This window comes from Bidens hawaiensis, unplaced genomic scaffold, assembly GCF_021521415.1.
Source record: "Bidens hawaiensis isolate Kalapana, Puna unplaced genomic scaffold, B.hawaiensis_p1.1 tig00019316_1, whole genome shotgun sequence".
NCBI classification, from domain to species: Eukaryota; Viridiplantae; Streptophyta; class Magnoliopsida; order Asterales; family Asteraceae; genus Bidens; species Bidens hawaiensis.
The window spans coordinates 90,813-117,440 of record NW_027492926.1 but is presented as its reverse complement, the minus strand read 5'-3'; the positions used below and the strand labels follow the sequence as shown (position 1 = coordinate 117,440).

Sequence of the window (26,628 nt, the reverse complement as noted above, 5' to 3'; positions counted from 1 at the left end):
TGGAATATCCTAAAATAGACAAAAACATATAAAACAGATAACATAAAAAATAACATAAATACAAACCCTATAACTCGGGCAGTGTGCCGAGTGATGCATGCAGACAGTCTGATCAGCCATCGGCTCGCCAATGTAGTGCTTCAGTCTATGACCGTTCACCTTCAACTTCCCGCTTTTATCCTCTATCTCAATAGTACCATACAGGAAAACCTCAGTGACCGTGAACGGTCCCGACCATCGGGATTTCAACTTTCCCGGGAATAACCTCAACCAGGAACTATACAGTAAGACCAAATCCCACTCTTGAACTGCTTGTTCCCCTTAAAATTTTCTATCCTGCAGTTCCCTCGTCCGCTCCTTATACTTAAACGACTGTGCGTAAGCGTGATCTCTCAGCTCCACTAACTAGTGTAACCGGTGGAAACGAGTGCTCTCTACGGAGGACATATCAAGATTGACCCTCTGTAGGGCCCACAACGCACGGTGCTCCAACTCAACAGGCAGGTGTCAGGCCTTCCCATAAATCATCCGAAACGGTGTGGAACTGGTCGGAGTTTTGTAGGCTGTACGGAAGGCCCACAACGCATCATCCAACTTGTCGGACCAATCCCGACAATTCGAACCAACCGTTATCTCAAGAATACGTTTGATCCCCTGATTACTCACTTCCACCTGCCCACTAGTCTGTGGGTGGTAGGCGGTTGCAAGCCGATGGGTGACCCCATAGCGTCGCAACGCCTTCTCCATCTGCACATTGCAGAAGTGAGTACCTCTATCACTTATCAACGCCTTCGGGACACCAAAACGAGCAAAAAGGCTCTTGAGAAAACGGACTACAACTCGAGCATCATTTGTGGGTAAGGCCTTGGCCTCAACTCATTTTGAAACATAATCCACAGCCACGAGTATGTACTTGTTCCCACGCGAAGATGGAAACGGTCCCAAGAAATCAATGCCCCACACATCAAAAACCTCACAAACCTGAATAGCATTCTGGGGCATTTCATTTCGCGATGAAATGTTGCCGACACGCTGGCAACGATCACAACTCCAAACAAACGCATACGCATCCTTAAAAATCGAAGGCTAATAAAAACCACAATCAAAGACCTTCTTTGTTGTCAAACCATCTTTGGGTAGTACCCGTCCGCATGATAGTTCTCGAAGTCGACGAACCATGGAAAACCCTCATCCTGAGGTGAAACAAACATGAGACTCTCTGTCGGAAAGTGGTCATTAATCCTGACCCCTGGCTCTCCTAACTCAGCTCCCTCAAGACATGAAAGATGATCGGCCGCCACATTCTTGGCCCCTTTTTTATCACGGATTTCAATATCAAACTCTTGAAGCAACATGATCCATCGGATAAGGCGTGGCTTAGCATCCTGTTTGCTGAAGAGATAACGAATAGCAGAATGATCCGTGTACACAATCGTCTTGGATAGAACTAGATAGGACCTGAATTTATCGAACGCAAACACCACAGCTAAAAGCTTTTTCTCGGTGGTGGTGTAACTCTCCTGGGCACCATTCAAGGTCCGACTAGCATAGTAAATTGGATGGAAATGTCTTTCCTTCCGTTGTCCAAGAACCGCTCCGACTGTAAAGTGGTCATTAATCTTGACCCTTGGCTGTCCTAACTCAGCTCCCTCAAGACGTGAAAGATGATTGGCCGCCACATTGTTGGCCCCCTTTTTATCACGGATTTCAATATCAAACTCTTGAAGCAACATGATCCATCGGATAAGTCGTGGCTTAGCATCCTATTTGCTGAAGAGATAACGAATAGCAGAATGATCCGTGTACACAATCGTCTTGGATAGAACTAGATAGGACCTGAATTTATCGAACGCAAACACCACAGCTAAAAGCTCTTTCTCGGTGGTGGTGTAACTCTCCTGGGCACCATTAAAGGTCCGACTAGCATAGTAAATTGGATGGAAATGTCTTTCCTTCCGTTGTCCAAGAACCGCTCTGACTGCGAAGTCGCTCGCATCACATATCAACTCAAAAGGAAGCGACTAGTCAGGAGCAATCATGATCGGGGCGTTAACGAGTTTGTCTTTTAAAAGATCAAACGCCTCGATACACAGCTCAGAAAACATAAACGGGGCATCCTTCTCCAAAAGTTTGGTCATAGGTCTCTCGATTTTAGAAAAATCTTTAATGAACCGACGGTAGAACCCAACGTGACCCAAGAAACTACGGATGGATCTCACAGACGTGGGTGGGGGAAGATTAAAAATGGTCTCGACCTTCGCTCGGTCGACCTCTATCCCCACACTCGAAATACGATGCCCCAAAACGATGCCCTCGCGTACCATGAAGTGACACTTCTCCCAGTTAAGGACTAGGTTGGTGTCAATGCATCGGGCCAACATCCTCTCAAGTTTGGAGAGAAAATGACCAAAAGAACTTCCAAACACAGAAAAATCATCCATGAACACCTCCATGGAGTCCTCGATCATGTCATGAAATATAGCCACCATGCACCTCTGAAATGTGGCTGGAGCGTTACACAATCCGAAACGGCATTCGTCTATAGGCAAACGTTCCGCATGGGCAGGTAAACGTGGTTTTCTTCTGGTCTTCAGGAGCAATCGGAATCTGAAAGTACCCGGAGAAACCATCCAAGAAGCAGTAATACTGCTGACCTGCCAAACACACCAGCATCTGATCAATGAAAGGTAAAGGAAAGTGGTATTTCCTCGTGGCATCATTCAGTCTGCGGTAATTCAATGCAGACTCTCCAACCGGTCACAGTCCTAGTGGGAATGAGCTCATTCCTCTCATTGGTGACGACAGTCATGCCACCCTTTTTAGGAACCACTTGGACTGGACTGACCCAGGAACTATCAAAAATGGGGAAGATGAACCCCGCATCAAGGATTCTGATAATCTCCTTCTTCACGACCTCCTGCATCTTCGGATTAAGCCATCGCTGCGGCTGAACGACAGTCCTGAAATTATCCTCCGTGAGGATTTTATGAGTGCAGAACAAAGGGTTGATACCCTTAATGTCGATAATCTTCCATGCAATGGCCTCTTTGTGCTCTCTCAGCACCCTCAACAACTTCTCTCTCTCGACCTCCGTCAAAGCAGATGCAATAATAATCGGCAACTTCCTCTCCTCGTCCAAAAACGCATACTCCAAATGGGCGGGGAAATCCTTAAGCTCTAAAGAATGAGGGGGGCTCTCGACGGAAGGTCGGTCCATCGGATCGTCTCGTACGATCCCAGCTGACACTTCAGACTCAGGGATATGTGACTCGGTGTCGTCATCCGTTAACTGATTGGTCATGGCAACCATCTCAACCTCCAGAATCTCCCTATCGATAATCTGAGTGTCGGAGGCAGATCCTCCACAGATCTCACTAAAAAACTCCCCAACATGCTCCATGATGGTATCGATAAAGTACAAGGAGTCATTCGCAGACTTAGGGTGCTTAAGTGACTGTCGAACGTCAAAGGTGACGTTCTCATCCCCAACTCTCAAAATCAACTTACCCTCGCAGACGTCAATCAACACCTGTGCAGTTGCAAGGAATAGTCTGCCTAAGATAAGAGGTACACTATCATCATCGTTCATGTCCAGAATGACAAAGTCCACCGGGAAGATGAACTTGTCGACACGAACAAGCATGTTCTCGACCACCCTCAAGGGTATTTCACAGAATGATCAGCAAGTTGGATACTCATCCTGGTAGGCCTCGGTTCGCCTAAACCCAAATTGCTGTACACGGAATACGGCATAAGATTAATACTGGCACCAAGATCCGCCAGCGCATGAGTCACTGTATCATCACTCAAGATGCAGGGAATCGTGAAACTCCCTGGATCGGCCATCTTCTCTAGTAACTTCCTCTATAAGACAGCAGAACAACTAGCACTCAAAGGGATGGAAGCTACCTCAGCTAACTTCTCCTTATTTGAGAGAATATCCTTAAGGAACTTCGCATGTTTCGGCATCTGAGTCAGTGCCTAAAGGAATGGAATATTAAATTGAAGCTGCTTCAAAAGATCAAGGAGTTTGGAGTTCTGCTCCTCATCTCTATCTCTGCGGAGTCTCCCGGGGTATGGCACTCTAGGTTTGTAGACTCTCGGTGGCTCGCTCGGTAACTGCTATCTCTCGGCCTGTGCTGAACTCCCTGGGCTGCTCCTCTGATGCACTTGGGCCGGCGGAGACTCCATCTTAATCTCCTTATCCACCTGCTCCTCTAAAACTACTACAGGCTCCTCGACAACTCCTCCTCTAGACCTCTACTGAATCACGGGCTCATCTCGTGCCCCTGCACCACTCCTTGTCATCACAGCTTTCGCGAATCCCTTCGGGTTTTGCTCGGTATTACTCAGTAGCGTACCCTTAGGCCTCTCGTTCAATCGACTGGCTATCTCTCCCATCTGCCACTCAAGACTCTGAATCGACGCTCCCTGATTCCTCATGAATGACTCATGCTCCCGAAACTTCTCCTGGATCTCTTTATGACATGAATCCTCTCGTGTCATAAGCTGTGACAACATCTGCGTCTGCTGCGCCATCATCTGCTCTAAAGTGGGCTTCTTCTCCCCACTGCTTGCTCCTTCACCCGCATCCTGGAATAGACTTTGACGCTGCTGAAAACAGGACTGATTGCCGCTCCTCTAGTTGGAGTTCTGATTGCCTCTCCATCCCGAATTATAAGAAATAAAAGAATTTTGATTTCGGTGTGGATTGCCTATGAAGTCTACCGCCTCCTCCTGCGAACTGACTAGGCACTGAACGGTATCATGCCCACCTCTGCATATCTCGCACAACTTGCTCTTCGTCTGCAAGTCCTTCACAATCTTCGTCAGCGCTTCGACTTGTTCCGTAAGTGCGTTGTTCGTGTCCACCGAATGCATGCCGCGTGATATGGAATCGAAAGTCTTACCACCTCTGGCGGTATAATAATTCTTTCTTATTCATTATGAAAACATCAAAACATTAAATAAGGAACAAAGTAAGACTTCAAATCCAAATCAAACACAATTAAAAATAAACCGATATTAATATTTAAATATTTAACTTATCCCGCTAGATTTTAGATAACCATTGTTAATCTAAATAGGAGTTTGCATGATCGTATCACACAGCCAAGAACAATTACACCTGTTTACAAGGAATCATAACATGGAAAACAAACATCATTTTCTCTAATCTATCCTCATTAGTTTCCCTCTATTTGGTTAATCGGTTAATCTAACGAAAGAAAACTAAGCCTTGTGATTTCCTCCTTTATTTGATTAAATGAATCAATATCCTTTTGTTTTCAAAGTGGGCATCATTTCTTGACTTCCAAAAACACCAACATAGCCTTAGCATTGTTGGCGTTCTATTCTTGTTATTGTAAGCCACAAGAGTGGTGTATCTTAAGAACATCATGAACTACAAACACGAATATTGGGGGTCCCACACCAGCTGGTAACAAATTGTTAAATTACCTATGCTGAGGCCATGTGTAGTGGGCTACAAATTAGGGCGACAAGAGATGATTTCTTGGAGGAACCCCCCCCCCCCCGGTGGGGTGATAAGAGGGGCGAAAAGGGAGGTGGGCGACGTGTTTTTGTCGCCGTGAGTGGGTGGAGAATAATATTATTATAATATTATTCTTTTGTTTATTTGATTAAATGAATCAATATCCTTTTATTTTCAAAGTGGGCATCATTTCTTGACTTCCAAAAACACCAAAAAGCCTTAGCATTGTCGACGTTCTATTCTTGTTATTGTAAGCCACAAGAGTGGTGTATCTTAAGAACATCATGAACTACAAACACGAATATTGGGGGTCCCACACTAGCTGGTAAAAAATTGTTAAATTACCTATGCTGAGGCCATGTGTAGTGGGCTACAAATTAGGGCGACAAGAGACGATTTCTTGGAGGAACCCCCCCCCCCCCCCGGTGGGGTGATAAAAGGGGCGAAAAGGGAGGTGGGCGACGTGTTTTTGTCGCCGTGAGTGGGTGGAGAATAATATTATTATAATATCTTGTTGTTTCTGGTTTACAAAACGTATGTTCTACTACTTATTGCTTCAAGGCGAGTGCTCTCTATCCTTTCAGCAATTCCGCAACCTTTGGTCTTTCGACTTGTGTGCTACGGCTATCAGTGAATTGCCTCCCAAGATACAATGAAGCAAAATTTGTAGATTTTGTTGATCAACTCTTGCACAAAGAGAAGACAACCTGGTTGAACTAGTGAGACTACAAAGATTTTGGTTTACAAGAACTTTGTTTCTATAGCAACAAAATTACAAGTAATTTCTAGTGTGTAAAGGAAGAGAATTAGGAAAGTATTTGTGTTGTGAGAAAATTTGATGAGAAAAACAAATGAGGTTTCTCTCTATTTATATGCGATGGAGGACCCCGAAAAGATGCAATTGAAAAGTTGCATCGTTTGAAACTATTGCATATGTTGTAAGCTATGAATCGTAAACATGTAGATATTGTAACATAAGTTGTGTGCTATAAAAACTATGTTTATTGAAATTATAAAACATATAAGTACACAACATAAATAATGCTACAAATATGAATATAACAATGAGATATAACAATTATAATTTTGATTAAACCGTTTAATAAAGCAACAATAAAATCCAAACTTCGTGACTTAAACCACCATTTCAATCCAAACATCCATACATCTAGTCCAAACCTTCATAAATAATTTCCCAAAATCCAAAAAAAATAAAATAACAAAATCTCAAAATTTTAGAAAATAATAATGAAGACAATTAATAGCCTTTGTTACTCAATAAATGGTGATTATAACCATTTATTTTGAAACATTCTCCAACTTAGGCGTTAATGTTTAAAATTAAATTTTTTATTAGGTGGATAATTTATTTATAGAAATTGTATATTTGGCATCCTATGTGGATAACCTAGTTAAATGACATGTGGAAAAGATATGTTGCTTTAATAGTATAGTAAGATTATTTCTTTTATTCTTTCATGAAACTTATAAAATATCAAAGTCCAACGAATTATGTGATTCTTATTGAAAGATCACTCACCAATACTTTTCATAATCATTCATCCATATCAATTTGTCACACGAAAATTGAACATCATTTATTTTCTAAATCTCTTCCTTTTGTTCCTAAAACTCATAAAATAATTTTGACTCTAATTTGAAAATCATTTTCCAGCAATCCCCTACCATTTTCAAAATAGACAATGTTTTAATTAAAGATAGATTACCCGAGACCTAACTAGAATACAAAATCCTTGGGGGTGTTATGCATAAATAAAGGTGGAATATTGCACCTTGAACCTTTATGTAGTGAAAGCGCTCAAGCCTAACTGGGAATAGAATGATTGAACCATAGTCATTGAACCATCCACCTTTATATGTTAGATGGAAACGCTTCACGCATATCCTTCCGCTCATTTATTGAGCCAACCCTATTAAACTGACCATGAGTCTTATCTTGGTTTCTCAGAATGTTTTTAGAGTCATGCCCTTAACTCATAGGAAGCGGCCTCACTTCCACATTCAGATAGGTGGACATTATCAAGAGTATTTCCGTAACTTAAAATACTCTAAACACAATATGTGTTATAATTCCATTAAGAATTTATTCAACCTTCCTTTCATTACGTGTCAAGTTTTGCGAATCCTGGGATGGAGTTTACAATCTTTGCAAAACTTCAGTCACGTTTAGATGATGTACTTTTGCTTGATCTCAAGACTTGGTGAAATACCAAGCGTTAAGTCAAGGTTCCATCATGGGTGACTACTTATAGGTGGGCTTGAGTCCCATCCCCTTTGAAGTGCTTTCAATCAGTTTTCTAGGTAGTCCTTTTGTAAGAGGATCTGCCAAGTTCTTACTTGATCGTAAGAAACTTACGGTGATCACCCCATCATTTATCAAATGATTTACTTGTGTGTCTAAGTCCAATGTGCCTAGACTTACCATTGTAGACATTGTTATATGCTCTAGATAGTGTGGCTTGACTATCACAATGTATACAAATAGGCGGCTTAGGCTTTGGCCATAAAGGGATGTTGATCAACAAATCCCTTAGCCATTCAGCTTCTTTACAACAAGAAGCTAATGCTACAAATTCAGCCGCCATAGTAGAGTCAGATATGCAACTTTGTTTATTTGATCCCCAAGATATAGCTCCTCCTCCAAGTTTGAAAATCCAACCACTTATGGATGCATAATCTTCTTGATCTGTGATCTAACTTGCATCAATGTATCCTTCTAATACATGAGCATACCCATTGTATTCCAAACCATAATCCATGGTTTTCTTCAAGTATTTAAAAATTCAATTTACAGCTTCCAATGTTGTATTCCAGGATTACTAGTATGCCTACTTAGTCTTCCTATGGCATACGCAATGTCAGGTCTAGTACAAGTCATACATTAAGCTACCTATGACTTTAGCATACTCATTTTGTGCTACCACCCTACCGGTGTTTTTATTTAATTTAGAACCTACTTCGAACGGGGTGCTTACCGGTGAACAATCAAATTTATTAAAGCGTTTCAAAACTTTTTCTATGTAGCGAGATTGGGATATCATAAGTTTATTTTCTAAAAATTTTGATGCCAAGAATGACATCAGCTTCTCCCAAGTCTTTCATATCAAAGTTTTCTGATAAAAATTTCTTTGTTGTTTGCACTTGTTCGAAGTTAGTTCCAAATATTAACATGTCATCTACATATAAGCATATGATTACTCGCTTTCCATTAACAAATCGACTATATACACATTTGTCCGACTGATTAATCTTAAAACCATTAGACATAATCACTTGATCAAATTTTTGATGCCATTGTTTGGGAGCTTCTTTTAATCCGTACAAAGATTTAATAAGTTTACAAACCTTATTCTCTTGTCCTTGTATTACAAAACCCTCGGGTTGTTCCATATAAACTTCTTCTTCTAATTCACCATTCAAGAATGCAGTCTTGACATCCATTTGGTGAATTACTAGCTTATATATGGAAGCTAAGGCAATCAAAACTCTAATGGTTGTTGTTCGTGCAACTGGAGCATATATATATATATATATATATATATATATATATATATATATATATATATATATATATATATATATATATATATATATATATATATATATATACGAAAACTTATAACGAGATTAATTTACGCGAAACGTTTAACTTTATGATGTCGGTTTCCTAAAATATCGTTTATTGAATATTTAATATTAATTATAATATATTATAAATAATTAAAACATATCAAAAATAAAAATAACCAAAAAATCGGCTGGCCGGGACTCGTACCCGTGCCAGTGGCCGGCTGAGGAAGTTAACACACACACACCAGCCATACGTGCTGGTTTGTCAGTTTGTTAAGAGTTATAAACCATTTAATATATATACAGAAATTAATTTGAAATAAGAACCCTAATCTGTAATCGTTCAATCCGTTTAACGTTTGCTTAAATTGATTTAGGGCTTATGATCATCAATGATAAACGATCGGTATGGATACTTCAATTACCTGATTTGATGTTTAAACGCGGGTATAATTGAATCAGTAGTGCCGGCTAAGAACGATGACGAACGAGGTATCACCAGACGATGATAATTCAATTAACTATGGGGCTTCAGCAGGCGCTGGTATGAGGGTTGTGTAGAAGAGATTAATTGAATTATCATCAACCCTAGGTTATATATTTGATTCTAGGTTAAGTCGGTTCATAAATATATCAATTACGCATTTGGTTTGATCTTGTTTCTTAATTAACAGTGTTGATTAAGCCGCTAATGGCAATAGAAATCACAAACACGATCCAATTCTTAATTTAGAACGACAATTGAGGCTCAAGCAAGCTAAACGGGTCATGGGTTAACTGATTTAGTTATTGGGTTATAAAGAATATGTAAAAATTTCATTTTAGTCCCCGGAGATTTGAGGTGGGAACGATAGAGGGTTAAAGTTCATATTTGGGTTTAAAGTGCATATTTTTCAAAGTTATATATATATATATATATATATATATATATATATATAATAAATATAAATTGTATAATAATTCCTTGATAAACGTGATACTTTTCAGTGTTAAAATTTCCCGAAAATAAAACGAGTCGGGTAACAGATATAAATTCGTACGTGGAAACCAGAGTTGTTACAGTGTGTGCCCGGAATATAAGAAGTCCACTTATGCCTCAAGCATTTTTAAATTGAGTGATCTTACTTGGTGGAATAGTAAGAAGTACTCTATCGGGGCTGAAGTTGCCATGTCTTTGCCGTGGGATAACCACTAGAAGCTCATGTTGGAAAGGTTTTGCCCGAAATATGAAATCCGTAAGTTGGAAGAGGAGTTCTGGAACTTTAAACAAGAAAGTGGTGATAATGCCAACAACTTCTCAAACCTCTTAACTAGATCTTCAACACTCGCCCATTGCACATGATTGAGCATGTTGAATTCCTCTTTCAACATAGCTTTTCGGTTGTTCCTCATTTCAGGATTTCCTTCAATTTTCTCCACAAAAGCATCCCATAAACCTTTAACAGTTGTATGTTCTCTAAGTGTTTGAGTTACTTTATTTGATAAACATACAATCAAGGTAAGGAAAGCCCTTTCATCCTCAAGCAAAAGCTGCCTATCATCATTATCATATGCATCAACAGGTTTAGGTTCGGGTCAAGTTATGGTTGTAACCATAGGTACATGAGGTCTAATCTCTAGTGGTGTTAGAAGGGCAGAATCTGTCAGCTTGATAAAGTTTTTGAACCTCCATTTAAATTCGTTGAAGTTACTTTCTAAGGTTATAAACTATGGAGGCTTAGTAGTTGTTCCAGCCTCATTCTCAAGTAAGAGACAACTCTTCAACGACTCAGCATCACTAGTCATGGTACAAATCAGTTTGTTATTGCAAATATTCTTCAAAACAGGAAAAATTACAATGCTATTGGAAATTTTTCTTTAAAGAAATCGCAAAAGGATGCAATGCAATTGGTTTCAGGATGAAAAAAATCGCATGAGCATGTGATGCGATTGGTTTGAAAATGCGATGCGATTAGAATTTCATGAAATGCGATGTAATTGGATTTTGAATGCAATGTGATTCAAAATCCAGATGTGATGTGATTCAAAAATTCTAAGCGATGCGATTAAAATTTTCGGTGCAATGCGATTTCTTTTTCTTATGCGATGCGATTAAAATCCAGGTGCGATGTGATTTCTTTTTCAATGTGTTGCGATTGATTTTCGGAAGTGATGCAATTGAAAATCTTGTGCGATGCGATTTCTTTTTCTGGAAAGTTAATATTTCTTAGAACTTGTTTTGTACGACCTTTCACCAACTTTTGACAGTTTTTCAGAAGCAAGTACACCTAACAGCATTTGGAATGCGATTACAAACACTTTGAACCCACTTTACAACCCGTTAGTCCCACAAATTACATACAAACACCCGTAAATACACACAATACTTTGACAAAGACCCATAAGCACACTTTTGTTTTTTAACACGAACCCATAAACACCTTGATTCTTCAAGAACACACTTTGAAGCTCACAAACAAGACCAAAATCCAAGGTTGTGATTCAAGAACATCAACTAGTAGAGCCGAATGCTCTTATACCAATTGTAGGTCCAAAAACCGGATCTAACAACAATTATTCTTGGATCAATCTCTCTAGTGCTAGCGGAAATCACACTAGATGAACCGAGATCTCGGATCTTGTTTGAAATCACACTAGATGAACCCACTTTACAACCCGTTAGTCCCACAAATTACATACAAACACCCGTAAATACACACAATACTTTGACAAAGACCCATAAGCACACTTTTGTTTTTTAACACGAACCCGTAAACACCTTGATTCTTCAAGAACACACTTTGAAGCTCACAAACAAGACCAAAATCCAAGGTTGTGATTCAAGAACCTCAACTAGTAGAGCCGAATGCTCTGATACCAATTGTAGATCCCGAAACAGGATCTAACAACAATTATTCTTGGATCAATCTCTCTAGTGCTAGCGGAAATCACACTAGATGAACCGAGATCTCGGATCTTGTTTGAAGTTATTATTTTCGGTTAAGAAGGTATAGAGGAGAGAAAGTTGTATTGGTTGAGGAGATAAGTATAAAAATGTTTGCAAAAGGTTATATGTGCATGAGTGTCTTGCTCTATTTATAGTGCAAGCCTCATGCACTAATATTATTTTCTTGTGCCAAAATAGGTTTTGTTTACATATGACCTTAGGCCCAATTACAAGAGAAAATAAAAAGACGATAACGTATATACGTAAACAATACAAAAGACTTTAAATATATAAAATAGGGCCTAACATTATGTGATACAAACTAATATCCTGATGATGACCAAATTTAAAATGATAAAAGTGACAATAGATATGTTTTGGTTATCTTAAGGTAGTTACTTAGTTTAATGTCATTATTGAAATTGAATTCATTACTAGTTAATTGTCCAAATCATCACATATATCATGGATATTATGGACTTCATGATAAGTTTATAAGAGCAACAGTCTTGTAAATATTCGAGGAGCTCAACAGTACTGTTAGTCAAATATAATGAATCAATATAGAAAACTTCCAACACTACATATTCTAAACGGTACCAAATAGTAAAATACCGAAAAATAGCGATACTGATACGGGATCAAGTTGAAGGAAAATCAGGCACTGAAAATATTTAGTTTTAACTTAACAAGTAGTCGACTCGTCGATTCATTTCCTTTCAGTAATGAAAACAAAAGGTGCTGGCTATCAGCATTATTAAACATTTCTGCATATTATTAGCTAGATTACACTAGGAAATACATACAAAATGAATACTCTTCAAACAACGCAAATATGCCCTCAATTAACTTATGGCCATAGACTATTGAATTGCATCATGCATCTTTTGCACAGTGGAAATTCCCGGATCTGCTTCTTTTGTTTAAACATGGATTGAGGCTTCATCGTATGATCAAAATACACACAATACTTATGCATATAAGTTAGAATTTAGAGAGAGATTTCAAGAAACGAATTTCTATTGATTGAAAGGTATGATCGAATATATATATAGGGTGTGAAATGTCGCGTTTGTTACAGCGGTTGTGAATAACCGTCAAACACCGTTCACCCTAATTTCAATCATAACCAGATTACATACATGGGCCTTATTTGCTAATTGTCTTATGGCCCAACAATAATACAAATATAAGTACAAATTATTTCTAACCTATAAACTAACTAAAATACTTAAATGGGCCTGTTCTTTTTACTGGATTAAAATGCTAACAGCATCTGACTAAGTAATTTCACTTCACCCCAATCACTTTTAGGCACCCCTAGCGCCTCCCAAACCGCACGAGATGCATCCACAATATGATCACCACACCCACTACACTTGTCCACGACCATAGCCTGTGCACTTGCATCTTTGTAATAAATATTAATATAGTCAAAACACCTTTGCCCATGATTGTACCAGCTACTAGATAATGCCACAAGAAGGTTGTTATTCGAGTGGTACTTTCCATCACATTCGGACGGACCCTTCTCAAAGCTGTTCAATGTCATAGCAGCATTTGCATTCCCGGATGCAAATAGCGGGCGTTTGTGTGTGTTTTTGCCTCTCAAGCCTCGATACATGAGGCGAGTAAAGTGATCATGTTACAAACACAATATCTTCTTTATTAAACAAAACTTCTACCAGTTTACAACCAAAATCTTCAGTTAAACACAAACTGAAGAATACAAGAGAACTAAACGATCTAGAAGACAGAATTTGACAACTCACCCAACAAAGAAAATACTGATAACAAATCACCCAAGAACAGAAGAATGAAGTGACTTAACTAACACCAAACCCTAGATCGTAGACCAAGATGAAATCAGAAGATGTAACAGAGAAAATAACGTGAATAATAATTCTGCCCTCTTCTTTCTTCGTATTGTTTATAAAACGGGCTTTAGCTTTAGTCCAGCTTCAACTCTTCAAAGCCCATATCCAGCCTAGCCCACTTCATTAAGTCAGCAGCCCAAAACTTTGAAAGCCCACCATTATACTCAAAACAATTAAACAGAAGCTTTTAGTTTATTTAAAAATCTATTTATTAATAATGATAGAAAATCTAAACTAAGCTTATTAATATTGAATTGCAAGAGAATTGTTTAATCTTTTTAACAGATCATAATCAGAAGAAAGACAACTTTGGATGTCTTCATTTTGTCTTATGCTATATATTTTTTAAAATTTAAATGATGGGTGTGGATTGAGTTAGGGGGAGTTTAATATATAGTGAGGGATAAGTGTTCCTGTCTCAAGCATTGTTGATTTTGTACAAGAAATACATACAAGGCAAAAGCCGAATGCCTATACAAGAAAACTACAAAGCTTGCTATGTTGACAGTTTGTTGAGGCAAAAATCCGAAGATATTGTATATGAGGCGAATGGGGAAAAATATATAGTAAAAAAGATTTGCATTACCATCAAAACCTGAAAATTTTGGAAGAAATGACAAAAGTTCTTGACCTTTTCACCAGGTTGTTTAATTAAGAAGGCAAATTAACAAAAAAGACTAAAACTTAGGCATAGAATTATGAATGTAAAGTTTCTGAAAATTCATCACGGAATAATCTATAATTGTCTAGCTAGCTAAGCGTCAATGATCAACCTAGCTGCATGACGGTGATCATATTACGCCTTAATGGATCATTACGAGCTTTATTAGGTACAGTATAGAGATGCGATAATTATTTGAATAGTACCGAGACTATCACGGGTTCGCTTGATGGAAATTATTTGACACAATACAATATTATATTCCGTAAGTTATTTTACACGAAACAAGTTATGTCGCTAGTTATTTGACTCAATATATATATATTATTCTAACGAAATGAATATACATAGGACTATATGTTTGTTCATTTTATTCAAAAAGCCGATGTTTTTCCTCTAGTTAACTAAAATAGTTATAGGTCAAAAGGAAATTTAATAAAACAAATACAAGTTATATATACCGTTTCCCAACGATGAGATAGATGTCCGAAAAGAGCTACGGGTACGACGATATATGTATACGGTCACGGTGATGTTTATGCGTTCGGCGACGGTTACGCATCCAGAGATGATTTTGTGTCTATCGCGGATTACGTGTATGGGACAGTTTCGAATTTGGTACCATATACGCTCTGGTGTGGTCGGGGAGGCAACGACGGGTGGTTGGCGCAATTACAGTGGGGGTTCATACGCCGGAGTGACGAGATTATCTTCTGAAACCTACTCATTAAAAGGCTCCATAAACCATTAAGAGTTGTATTTTTAGTAAACTGAACACACTTCATCTATGATTGATTCAGAGATAGTCTTTTAATGAAACCATTAAGATACTACCAAACAACCCCTAAGAGCATTCCCAACCCATTCCCTACTCTATATATATATATATATATATATATATATATATATATATATATATATATATATATCATATAATTACACTAAAAATCACTGTTTTTTTTTCTCTCATGTTTAATTAAATAATACTTTTTATACCTTTATCATTATCTTTTCTCTTTCCTTCACTCACATCCACTTTTAAAAAATATTAAAAAATTATACAGTATAAACAATGAAACCTCAAATTTAATTTTCTCCTATAACATTTTCTCTCTCCTCTACTCACAACCACTCATAACCATACCATATAATTTACAAATTCCCCTCACATATTTTAAGGGAATGAGCTACGAATGCTCTAATATAGTTAGTTTTGTAAAACATTTAGGTAGCGTTTGGTAGAAGAGAATGAGGGACAGAATTGAATGGGTCATTCCAAAGGAATGGAAAAAACCATGTTTTGTTGTCATTGGTAATGGAATGAACGATTCCATAGTGAATGAAATTCCTTCTAAATATATGATTTTCATTCATTAAGGAGTATGTTTTTTTTTCATTCCTTCAAGGAATGAAATCAACAACAACAACAACAACAATAATAATAGTAATAATAAAGTATTATGATTATTATTATATTATTATAATTATTATTACGTTATCATATTATTATATTATTGCTATTAATTTTATTATATTATCATTATATTTTATATTATAATATAACAATTATTATATTAGAGATATTAATGCATTATCAATATTATTAAAATTATTTGACAAGTCAATGCTTCATTACATGAATGCGTGATTTAACATTTTTATGATTATTTTTATTCACTTTAGTGGTCTCGTTGAAGCGCGCAGGTTTTAAAAATGTGTTAATACGAATATTCATATTATTAATATTATTTATTACTATTAATACTGGTAATAATAATAATAACAATAATAATAATAATAATAATAATAATAAAGGGATGATAATTTCATTTTTATATGGTAACCAATCATGACAATGAAATGGTAATAGTCTATTTCATTCCTTGATCTATTTCATTCTCACGTCCATTCAATTCCCTCATTCATTCTATTACGTCATACCAAACATAGTCTTATATATAAACAAAAATGTACGTATATGAACCCAACTAAAAAATACACGAACTTTTCAACTATGGGACAAGTTAATGATGAGTCCATGGAAACCAATAATATTTAAAACTTGACAATAATATAACATTAACCTTTAACCATTGAGTCATCTTTGTTATTTATTTTCCTTCTGATTATTATTCAAATATACGATCACTATGACCATACCCTGGTCTTTTAATATGTTGTATTAGAAAATTAAATAGTGTGAAGAGTTTAGTAGGAAAATTTTTCTAGTTTGAATTGGTTTGCTCATGGCCCACCAAGGCTCTGTGAATCAACGCGTAGGTCCCGTGGCTATGGTAAATTATTGTTTATTGACGACTTTGATTTTACTTTCCAACACATTATTAATAGCTCATGTATGCTATTATTGACTTAAAGTTAGCTTCCATCTTTGTATTTTCTCGTTTGTTACCTTAATTTCTTTTATTCATACGATGTCTCACTTAAAAGATTTTGATCACCTTAGAATTCCACTAGAAGGTGTAGTATCTGTCACCAGCAACTTTGATCCTTCCAACGTTATCGGGAGTGTGTATAAAGGAGAACTCTCTCTCCCAAAAGGACAAATCACGGTAGCTTTTAAGAAATTAGATCTCAAGAATGGGCAAGGGAACGTTGAATTTTGGAAGGAGATTATGACGCTTTCTGAATAGAAACATGAAAATTTGATCTCCCTCATGCACGTTTGCGATGAGGGTAATGAGATGATGTTGCATATTTTAGTGTTACTGGATTAACTTGTCGATAGAGGAAATAACATTATGAGATTAAACGAGTTAGGTGACGCAGGAGTGCGGGCTTGTTTAACAATAATGTTATTTGGGCTTTGTTATTTGGTTTTATATCTGGGCTTAAATGTAATGTCAATTGGGCTTTTAATTATTTATTTGGGCTTATAACGAAAATGATTATATTAAACCATATTTTGCATTCCCTGGTTAAAAGAATAATCATAACTTCATCGACACACATACAGAAGACGAACGACGGTTACTTGGTTCTCTTTGGATCTTCATCAAAGAACAATCAAAATCCAATTCCATCAAGAGAATTCTTTGTTTTATCCGATAAATCATTGTGTGTAACCCACAAATAGGTTTATCTGATAGTGATTACACGATTCAGAGAATAATCCATGTTGCAATTTCTTCATCTATGATGGCATACAAGATTACCAGGTTTGTTTGTTTAGTTGATTGATTTTGGGTTATATATTACACAATATATATACAACAGACGATACTCGTATATGAGTATGCTTCTCGAGGGAGCCTTGATCGATATCTGGCCAATTCTAGTACTCTCAGTTGGATGCAACGGTTGAAGATTTGTGTCGGTGCAGCACGTGGTTTACGTTTCTTGCATGATCCAAAGGGGAGACGACAAAGGGTTCTTCATCGAGACGTCAAAAGCGGAAACATTCTTTTGGATGAGAAACGGACTGCAAATGTTTCTGATTTCGGACTGGCAAAAGTTGGCCTAGCTAACCAAGCGCACACATATCTTATCTCCATTGGTGTTGGCACACCTGGGTATTGTGATCCGTTGTATTTGGAGTTGGGTTTCCTGTCAAGAGTCTGACGTGTACTCCTTTGGAGTAGTTCTGTTTGAAATTTTGTGTGGAAGATTATGCTTTGATTATCATAATAAAAAGATCAAAATTTTAGTGCCAGAGTGGAAACTTTGCTACGAAGATAATAAGTTAGATGATATTATTCTTCCTGGTCTAAAAGAACAAATGGATCCAGGTTCTTTAATATCATTTTCAGCCATTGCTTATCAATGCTTGGAGAAAGTTCATGAAGATCGGCCAACGATGGCTAAGATTGTGAAAGAACTTACGTTTTCACTTAAACAACAACTAATATTTATTTCATTTTGCTTCTGTAACTTCTTAATACTACAAATGAACCAAATGTGAAGAAAGCGAATGGAGTTGACATAAAACATATTTACAGGAGGTATTTGAAAGCAGCCAAAGAGGAAGGACTAGCTTGATGCTCAATGACCAGACAAGGTCTGTAAGGTTGGATATTTCTGATTTTCATTTTTAGTAGTCAAACTGCATATCATGTTTATGACTATACTATACATTATCTTAAGAGTGAATAACAGATTTCAAGACCGGGCTGATGATTATGCTCAACCACAACCTGTCAGTGATGGGGATCAATCTTTTGATTCACAAGGTAACACCCTAACTCTTACGTATTGGAAGTTATTAATCTTCGTATAAAAATTGATGTTAAAGAGTACAAGGTAATTTGATGTAGTTATCATGAGTAGAGAGAAAAACATCGACGAGTTTACTTGAAATTGGCAGTATCTTGTCTAATCTGATTAAAATTAAAAGTCTTAACTAAAAAGGTATAATAAAAGTTGGATTATTATTGCAAATACTAGCTTAGAAACCGTATATTACACGAGTATAATAAAAAAAAGATTAAAAAATTATAAAAATTAAAAATTATGAAATGACATTTTGGAATAAACATATCAATTTTCTTTATTTAGATGTGTCAAAAATTGGGTTCCAATATGTAGAAACATAGATATTACATCAATATAGCAGGTAGGCGGGCAACAAGCTGCGCCGCCACCCCTTTCTGAATTGCAAACCCTAACCTGCTAAAGACATACCCCTGCCCCTTTGGAGTCGACACATTGCTATGCACAACCTGTTGGACCCTGGTTAGAAAACGGATAGCCTAAATGGCGCTCTCCCAGACTTTGACATTGGCGGTTTCTCTAATATGGACACCGCCCCACCAAAGCCTCAAAAAACTTTGGCGAATGCCCTTTTTGGAAAAATCGCTCAGAGCCTGGGAGAAGTTTTTGGATTGTCCCCCCGACAGAAGGCGGTTTTTGAATGCTTACAAGGTCCTCATGCCCAAGATTTTCTGATCGTTATCCCGATTGATGGCTTGGGCCAAAGCATGTCTGCGGTCGAGTATAGGGTCATTCTTAAGTACCGTTTGATGGTCCCAATGTACCCAGAAGACGAAACATGTCCTATCTGCCGTAAGGCCTGCCTGGATAAATTCGGAGAGCATGCGGTTCATTGCAAGGAGATGCCTGGGTTCAGATACCGACATGATTGGGTGCGGGACGTTCTTTGGGACATCTTAAGGCGAGCTGGGATATCAGCTAAAAAGGAAGCCCCCGTAAACTTCCTTACAGACCTCACGGAAGGGAGATCCACTCTACGACCGGCAGATTTGCTCGTCTTTGGTTGGGCCGGGGGAAAACACGCTTGTGTTGACCTCACAGGGGTATCTCCCTTAGCTGGTTTGAGGGATAATGGGTTTGTAGCTGGGCAAGCAATGAAAAGGGCTGAAACGAAGAAGGTGGAGAAATATGCTAAAGCCTGCGAAGAGAACCAACATGTTTTTGTCCCTCTGGCTTTTGATACATTTGGCTCATTGGCACCGGAAGCTATTTTGGAATATGATATGAATTTCAAAAAAGAAAATTATAATTCATACACTTTCAATGGCGTAATTTCGTATGCATGAGTTAATATTACTTCAATGTGTCACCTGCCCTAATTTTTTTATTAAAGTAATTTGAATTAAAATTGAACTTTCGTAATGTTTACTAACTTCAGTTGATCGATTATTCTAATTCGTAAACTTCAGTTGGTCCAATTAATGCATTAGGTTTGCAGCAGTGTCCTTCAAAAATTATTCTATGATTACAAATTAATTGTTACGATTCGATAGCGATAAATGTAAATCACGAAACAAAAGCACTTCAAAACTCATACGGACAATCTAGCCACTCTTTTCTAAATAACAAAGGGGTAGGCAACGCTGCTAACGGTTCTTTTGACGGTTCTAACATTGTTTCAGATGACAAAGGAGGGAATCGCTACCAACACTTTGACCGTTACGGTGGTCTGTCGCTAGACGACAGCGTAGTGCCTTCGACCTCACGTCCTACCGTCTCCACAGTTCATTGGCCAGCCGTCAATCATTCCAGGAACTAACATCATGTCAGCTACCAGTTTTAATGGGTGGTCCCGGCCAGTCAGAAAACAGTGATATGATCCATTTGTCAGTCGTTTTACCACTGATATTTCTGTGTTTGCTAATTTCGCCCCATTTGGTTTTCCCATAACGGTCTTACCATCCACGTCTTATGCTTCGGATATCACGCTTGCAGCTGTATCATATCACACATGGAACCATCATTTGGGTCATCATGGAGCATCTATTTTACTGTTTTTAGTGTCTTAATTGTAAACTTATTTCTTTGTCAAATAATTATTAATTACTAGTTTGTTATGCTTTTCAACTTGGCATTTGTCGCTTTCCGTTTAATTCTTCTACTACCAAAACTAGTCTGTATTTGAACTTATTCATTCTTCATGTATGGATATCTCATATTATTAGATTTTGAGTGGTTTTGAGTCTTTTGACTACTATGTCTTATTTTGGATTATTTTTCTATATCTTTTTTTTTTTGGGTGTTTTCCATTACGTGAGGTCTTTTCTAATATATGTTATTAATCAATTCAAAACCAAAGTTCAAGCTTTTCAAACTTCAAAGTGAAAACGAACATGAGTTTACAAATCAATCATTTCGTAACTTTTTTTTAAAGTTATGGTATTGAAAACCCGTGTTTCATGTCCCTGTGTGTCTAAATAAAATAGCAAAGCTGAATGCACAATTGCACAAAAATTAACAATCTGAATATATTACCATCAAAACCTGAAAATTTTGGAAGAAATGACAAAAGTTCTTGACCTTTTCACCAGGTTGTTTAATTAAGAAGGCAAATTAACAAAAAAGACTAAAACTTAGGCATAGAATTATGAATGTAAAGTTTCTGAAAATTCATCACGGAATAATCTATAATTGTCTAGCTAGCTAAGCGTCAATGATCAACCTAGCTGCATGACGGTGATCATATTACGCCTTAATGGATCATTACGAGCTTTATTAGGTACAGTATAGAGATGCGATAATTATTTGAATAGTACCGAGACTATCACGGGTTCGCTTGATGGAAATTATTTGACACAATACAATATTATATTCCGTAAGTTATTTTACACGAAACAAGTTATGTCGCTAGTTATTTGACTCAATATATATATTATTCTAACGAAATGAATATACATAGGACTATATGTTTGTTCATTTTATTCAAAAAGCCGATGTTTTTCCTCTAGTTAACTAAAATAGTTATAGGTCAAAAGGAAATTTAATAAAACAAATACAAGTTATATATACCGTTTCCCAACGATGAGATAGATGTCCGAAAAGAGCTACGGGTACGACGATATATGTATACGGTCACGGTGATGTTTATGCGTTCGGCGACGGTTACGCATCCAGAGATGATTTTGTGTCTATCGCGGATTACGTGTATGGGACTGTTTCGAATCTGGTACCATATACGCTCTGGTGTGGTCAGGGAGGCAACGACGGGTGGTTGGCGCAATACAGTGGGGGGGTTCATATGCCGGAGTGACGAGATTATCTCTAAATCAATTAGCATATTTCTGAAACCTACTCATTAAAAAGCTTCATGAACCATTAAGAGTTGTATTTTTAGTAAACCAAACACACTTCATCTATGATTGATTCAAAGATAGTATTTAATGGAATCATTAAGATACTAACAAACAATCTCTAATATCAATTAGTTTTGTAAAACATTTATATATAAACGAAAACGTACGTATGTGAAGCCAACTAAAAACACGAACAACTTTTCAACTATGGGCCAAGTTAATCACATGAGTCCATGGAAACTAATAATATTTAAAACTCACTTGACAATAATATAACATTAACCTTAACCATGGAGTCATCTTTGTTGTTCATTTTCCTTCTTGTGATTATTATTCAAATATACGATCACTATGACCATACCCTGGTCTTTTAATATGTTGTATTAGAAAATTAAATAGTGTGCAAAGTCTGGTAGAAAAAAATTTATAGTTTGAATTGGCTTGCCCATGGCCCACCAAGGCTCTGTGAATTCAACGCGTAGGTCCCGTGGCTGTGGTAGATAATTGTTTAATATTGACGACTTTGATTTTACTTTCCAACACATTATTAATAGCTCATGTATGCTATTATTGACTTTTTAAATTGGCTTCCATCTTTGTGTTTTCTTGTTTGTTACCTTAACTAGTAATTTACTTGCGCTTTGCGTGGTAAAATCGGTAAACCCCGCGTTTAGTAGTGGCGAATCAATGCAAATTCAGTCAATAGTAGCTACATTCGTTACGGTATTTGAAGTAAAACAAAACGAAAACAAAATTATTAAAAAAAATTAAGATAGGTCAATGGGGTGATGTCGGTTAGCCCTGGACAACGGCAGCGAGTCAACGCAAATTTAGTTAGTATCAAGTACGTTCGTTATGGTACTTGAACTAAAACAAAATGAAAAAAAAATGAGGTGAGCCAATGGGGTCTTCGGTCGGTTCCAAGCGCTGAGGCAGTTATTCTACGACACTCACATAACATATTATATTCTTTTTGTTAACATATTTATAACAACGTTTATTCGGTCTATAAACTCAGGCGTTGGTAAAACCCGATCGTTGTAACGACAAGTCGACTCGTATTGGGCGTTCTGGTGGTGAATCGGTAAAACTGGGGCACTAGTAAAATCCGAGCTTTCCGGCGAAGGGTCGACGTGAATTTTTTCGATTTGGTTTACATTTGGTACGGTACCAGAACTAAAATTAAGTTCGGTAAAACCCGAGCGTTGTCGGTACCGGACGTTACGTGGTGAGTCGGTAAAACACGATTATTGTCAGTCCCAGACGTTGTGGCGGTGAGTAAAAAAAACGTTCGTTACGAATCTAGAAAAAAAACAAAAAAAAAATAACATACCAATAAAAAAAATAAATAAAAAAATGGACCGCGACAGTGACTCGACTTGTATTCAGTTGGTATCGGTTACGTTTTACGGTAACTAAAAACAAAAGAGAAGTTTGTCAAGCTAACATATAAAATGGCTTTTAGCATATAGAAGAAATTAAAATATATAAAGCAGTGTTTATTCGGTCGATAAGACGTTGGTAAAACCTGAGTGTTAATCTTAATGTCGTCGGTGAAGCCCAGCGCAAGTTGATAAAAACTGAGCGTTGCGACGGTGACTCGACTTGTATTCAGTCGGTATTGGTTACATTTTACGGTACCATAGCTAAAAACAAAAGAGAAGTTTGTCAAGCTAACATATAAAATGACTATTAGCATATTGAAGAAATTAAAATATATAAAGAAGTGTTTATTCGGTCAGTAAGACGTTCGTAAAACCCGAGTGTTAATCTGAGTGTTTTCGGTAAAGCCCGGGCATTGATAAAACTCGAGCTTTAACACATGGACGTTGGTAAAACCCGAGCGCTAGATGACAAGCAGACACAAATATAATTAGTATCTTTGACATTCATTGGGGACATGGCATAAGCATAATTTTAAAACAAAGAAACAAAGAAATAAAAAAAAACATACATATATTTTGAAAAAGCAAAAAAAAAATAATAATAATAAAATAATAAAGCTAATTACTATATACTAGTAATTTAGCCGCGCGTTGTGCGGTAAAATCGGTTAGTAAAACTCGGCGTTGCAGTGGCGAATCAACGCGAATTCAGTCAATAGGTAGCTACATCCATTACGTTACTGGAAGTAAAACAAAATGGAAACAAAAAAATAAAAATAAAAATAAAAATTGAGGTTGGCAAATGGGGTGGAGTCGGTTGGTCCCGGACGACGGCAGCGAGTCACCGCGAATTTAGTCCATGTTAGCTACGTTCGTTATGGTACTGGAACTTAATTAAAATGAAAACAGAAAATAAAAATAAAAATTGAGGTAAGCCAATGGGGTGACTTCGGTCTGTCCTAGAAGCTGAGGCAGCGGCTCTACGACACTCATATAACATATTATAATTTTCTTTTGTTAACATATTTAAAACAATGTTTATTCGGTCGATAGACCTGGGCGTTGGTGACACCCGATCATTGCAACGGCGAGTCGACTCGTATTCGGGTGTTCCGGTGGTGAGTCGGTAAAACTGGAGCGCTGGTAAAATCCGGGCTTTCCGGCTGAGGGTCAACGTGCAGTGGGGTGGCATCGCGATCGGCCCCAGACGCTGAGGCAGTGACTCTAGGACACTCGTATAACATATTACAATTTTTTTGTTACCATATTTAAGACAATGTTTATTTGGTCAGTAAACCCAAGCGTTGTTGGTAAAACCTGATCATCGAAACGTCGAGTCGATTGGTATTCGGGCGTTTGTGGTGGTTAGTTGTTAAAACCGGGGCACTGGTAAAAAGCTAAGCTTTTCGGAGGTGGGTCAACGTGAATTTCATAGATTTCGTTTACATTTGTTACGGTATCGTAACTAAAAATAAAGTTTTGCAAAACCCGGGAGTTGGTAAAACCTGAGCGTTTTCTGTACGGGACGTTGCGCGGTGAGTCGGTAAAACCCGAGCATTGTTAGGCACGGACATTGTGGCGGTAAGTCAACACGATTTCAGTAAAACAAAAAACATAATACTTGTTACGAATCTAGAAAAAAAACATTTAACCAATAAAAAAATTAAAAACAAAATTTTGGAGCATTAAAATGGTGCACTTTGCCCAATTAGGGTCTTGCGGCACCAACTAAACACAGATTCTTCAAGTTAATATATTTAAAAAAAAACAAAAAAATGTAGCTGCACTCATACAACTTATTGTATAAAAATTTAGTTAATCTAAAACAACGTTTTTTTTCAGTTGGAAAAACTTGAACGCTGCGATGATGACTCGAATTACATTATGACGGTATCCGTTACGTTTTACGGCACCATAACTAAAAACAAAAGATACGTTCGTGAAATTAACAAATAAAATGACTATTAGCATATGCATATAAAAGAAATTAAAATATATAAGACGGTGTTTATTTGATTGGTAAAACCTGAACGTTGATAAAACCTGAGTGTTAATCAGGGTTTTGTCGGTGAAGCCATGGCGTTGGTAAAACTTGAGCTTTGAAACATGAACGTTGGTAAAATACCGAGTGTTAGACGGCAAGTAGAGCCAAATATAGTTAGTATCTGTTACATTCGTTGGGTATAGGCATAACTTAAAAACAAAAAAAAACTACTTGCAAAAAATAAAACAATAAAATAGTCAAAAAATAATCTTGTGGCGCCGACAAGATCATCATCATCATCATCGTACTCAGTATATCCCACCAATAGCAATGCTATGGTAGGGTCTGAGGAGGGTAAGATGTAGACAGCCTTACCTCTATCCCATAGGGATAGAGAGGCTGCTTCCGGTGAGACCCCCGGCTCGATAGTAGTTTTGCATCAAGCCTTGGACATAAGGCACATAGCACTCAATCATCGGGATACCGGCTGATCGGTGCATGTGCCCTTGTCTTTCGGCTATCAACGCCACCACATGATGCCTGATTAACCTTCCGCCACTTTTATAACGTCAAAATTAGTGCAATTTTACTTTTGCCCACCCGAGGGTTCACACATATATACATTATATGCGCGCACCGCAAGCAGGGCGTGTGGCGCCGACAAGATAATTTCTTTTATTCATAAGATGTCTCACTTAAAAGATTTTGATCACCTTAGAATTCCACTAGAAGACGTAGGTGCTGTTTGTTTTTGCAGACATAAACTGTCTGCAAGCTGATTTCATCTGTTTTCATGTCTGCAACTGAAGATGTGGTCTGAAGATCTGCAAGCTGAAAATATAAGACTGTTTGTTTTTATAAGCTGATACTGTCTGCATAACTGTCAAACTTATCTCACAAGATAGAAGTCATTTATTCAAGTTACATCTAGTTTTTAGTCTTTGCTTGCCATGCCGATTTGGTTTTGGTGGGTGGTGGAAGGTGGTGGTGGTGGATGGTGGTAGTGGCGGCGGACGGTGGGTAGTGGCGGTGGATGGTGGTGGTGGACAATGGGTGGTGGTGATGGATGGTTTTGGTTGGTGGTGGACGGTGGTGGTGATGGATGGTGGTGGTGGTGGGTGATGGATGGTGGTGGTGGCGGTGATGGATGGTGGTGGTGGTGATGGATGGTGGGTGGTGGACGGTGGTGG

At 37.6% G+C, this 26,628-nt stretch overlaps 2 protein-coding genes across 2 annotated transcripts; one reads left to right on the top strand and one right to left on the bottom strand.

Moving 5' to 3' along the window:
* Positions 1-13,269: 13,269 nt before the first annotated feature.
* On the bottom strand, positions 13,270-13,635 carry LOC143558046 (putative ripening-related protein 2). The gene has a single exon (XM_077046974.1). It carries the CDS (start codon positions 13,633-13,635, stop codon positions 13,270-13,272), a length of 366 nt encoding a protein of 121 aa, XP_076903089.1.
* Positions 13,636-16,981: 3,346 nt separating this feature from the next.
* On the top strand, positions 16,982-18,861 carry LOC143558045 (putative receptor-like protein kinase At2g23200). Its single transcript, XM_077046973.1, has 6 exons — positions 16,982-17,119; positions 17,784-18,108; positions 18,215-18,375; positions 18,506-18,564; positions 18,663-18,736; positions 18,821-18,861. Exons 1-6 carry the CDS (start codon positions 16,982-16,984, stop codon positions 18,859-18,861), a joined length of 798 nt encoding a protein of 265 aa, XP_076903088.1.
* The last annotated feature ends 7,767 nt before the right edge of the window (positions 18,862-26,628 follow it).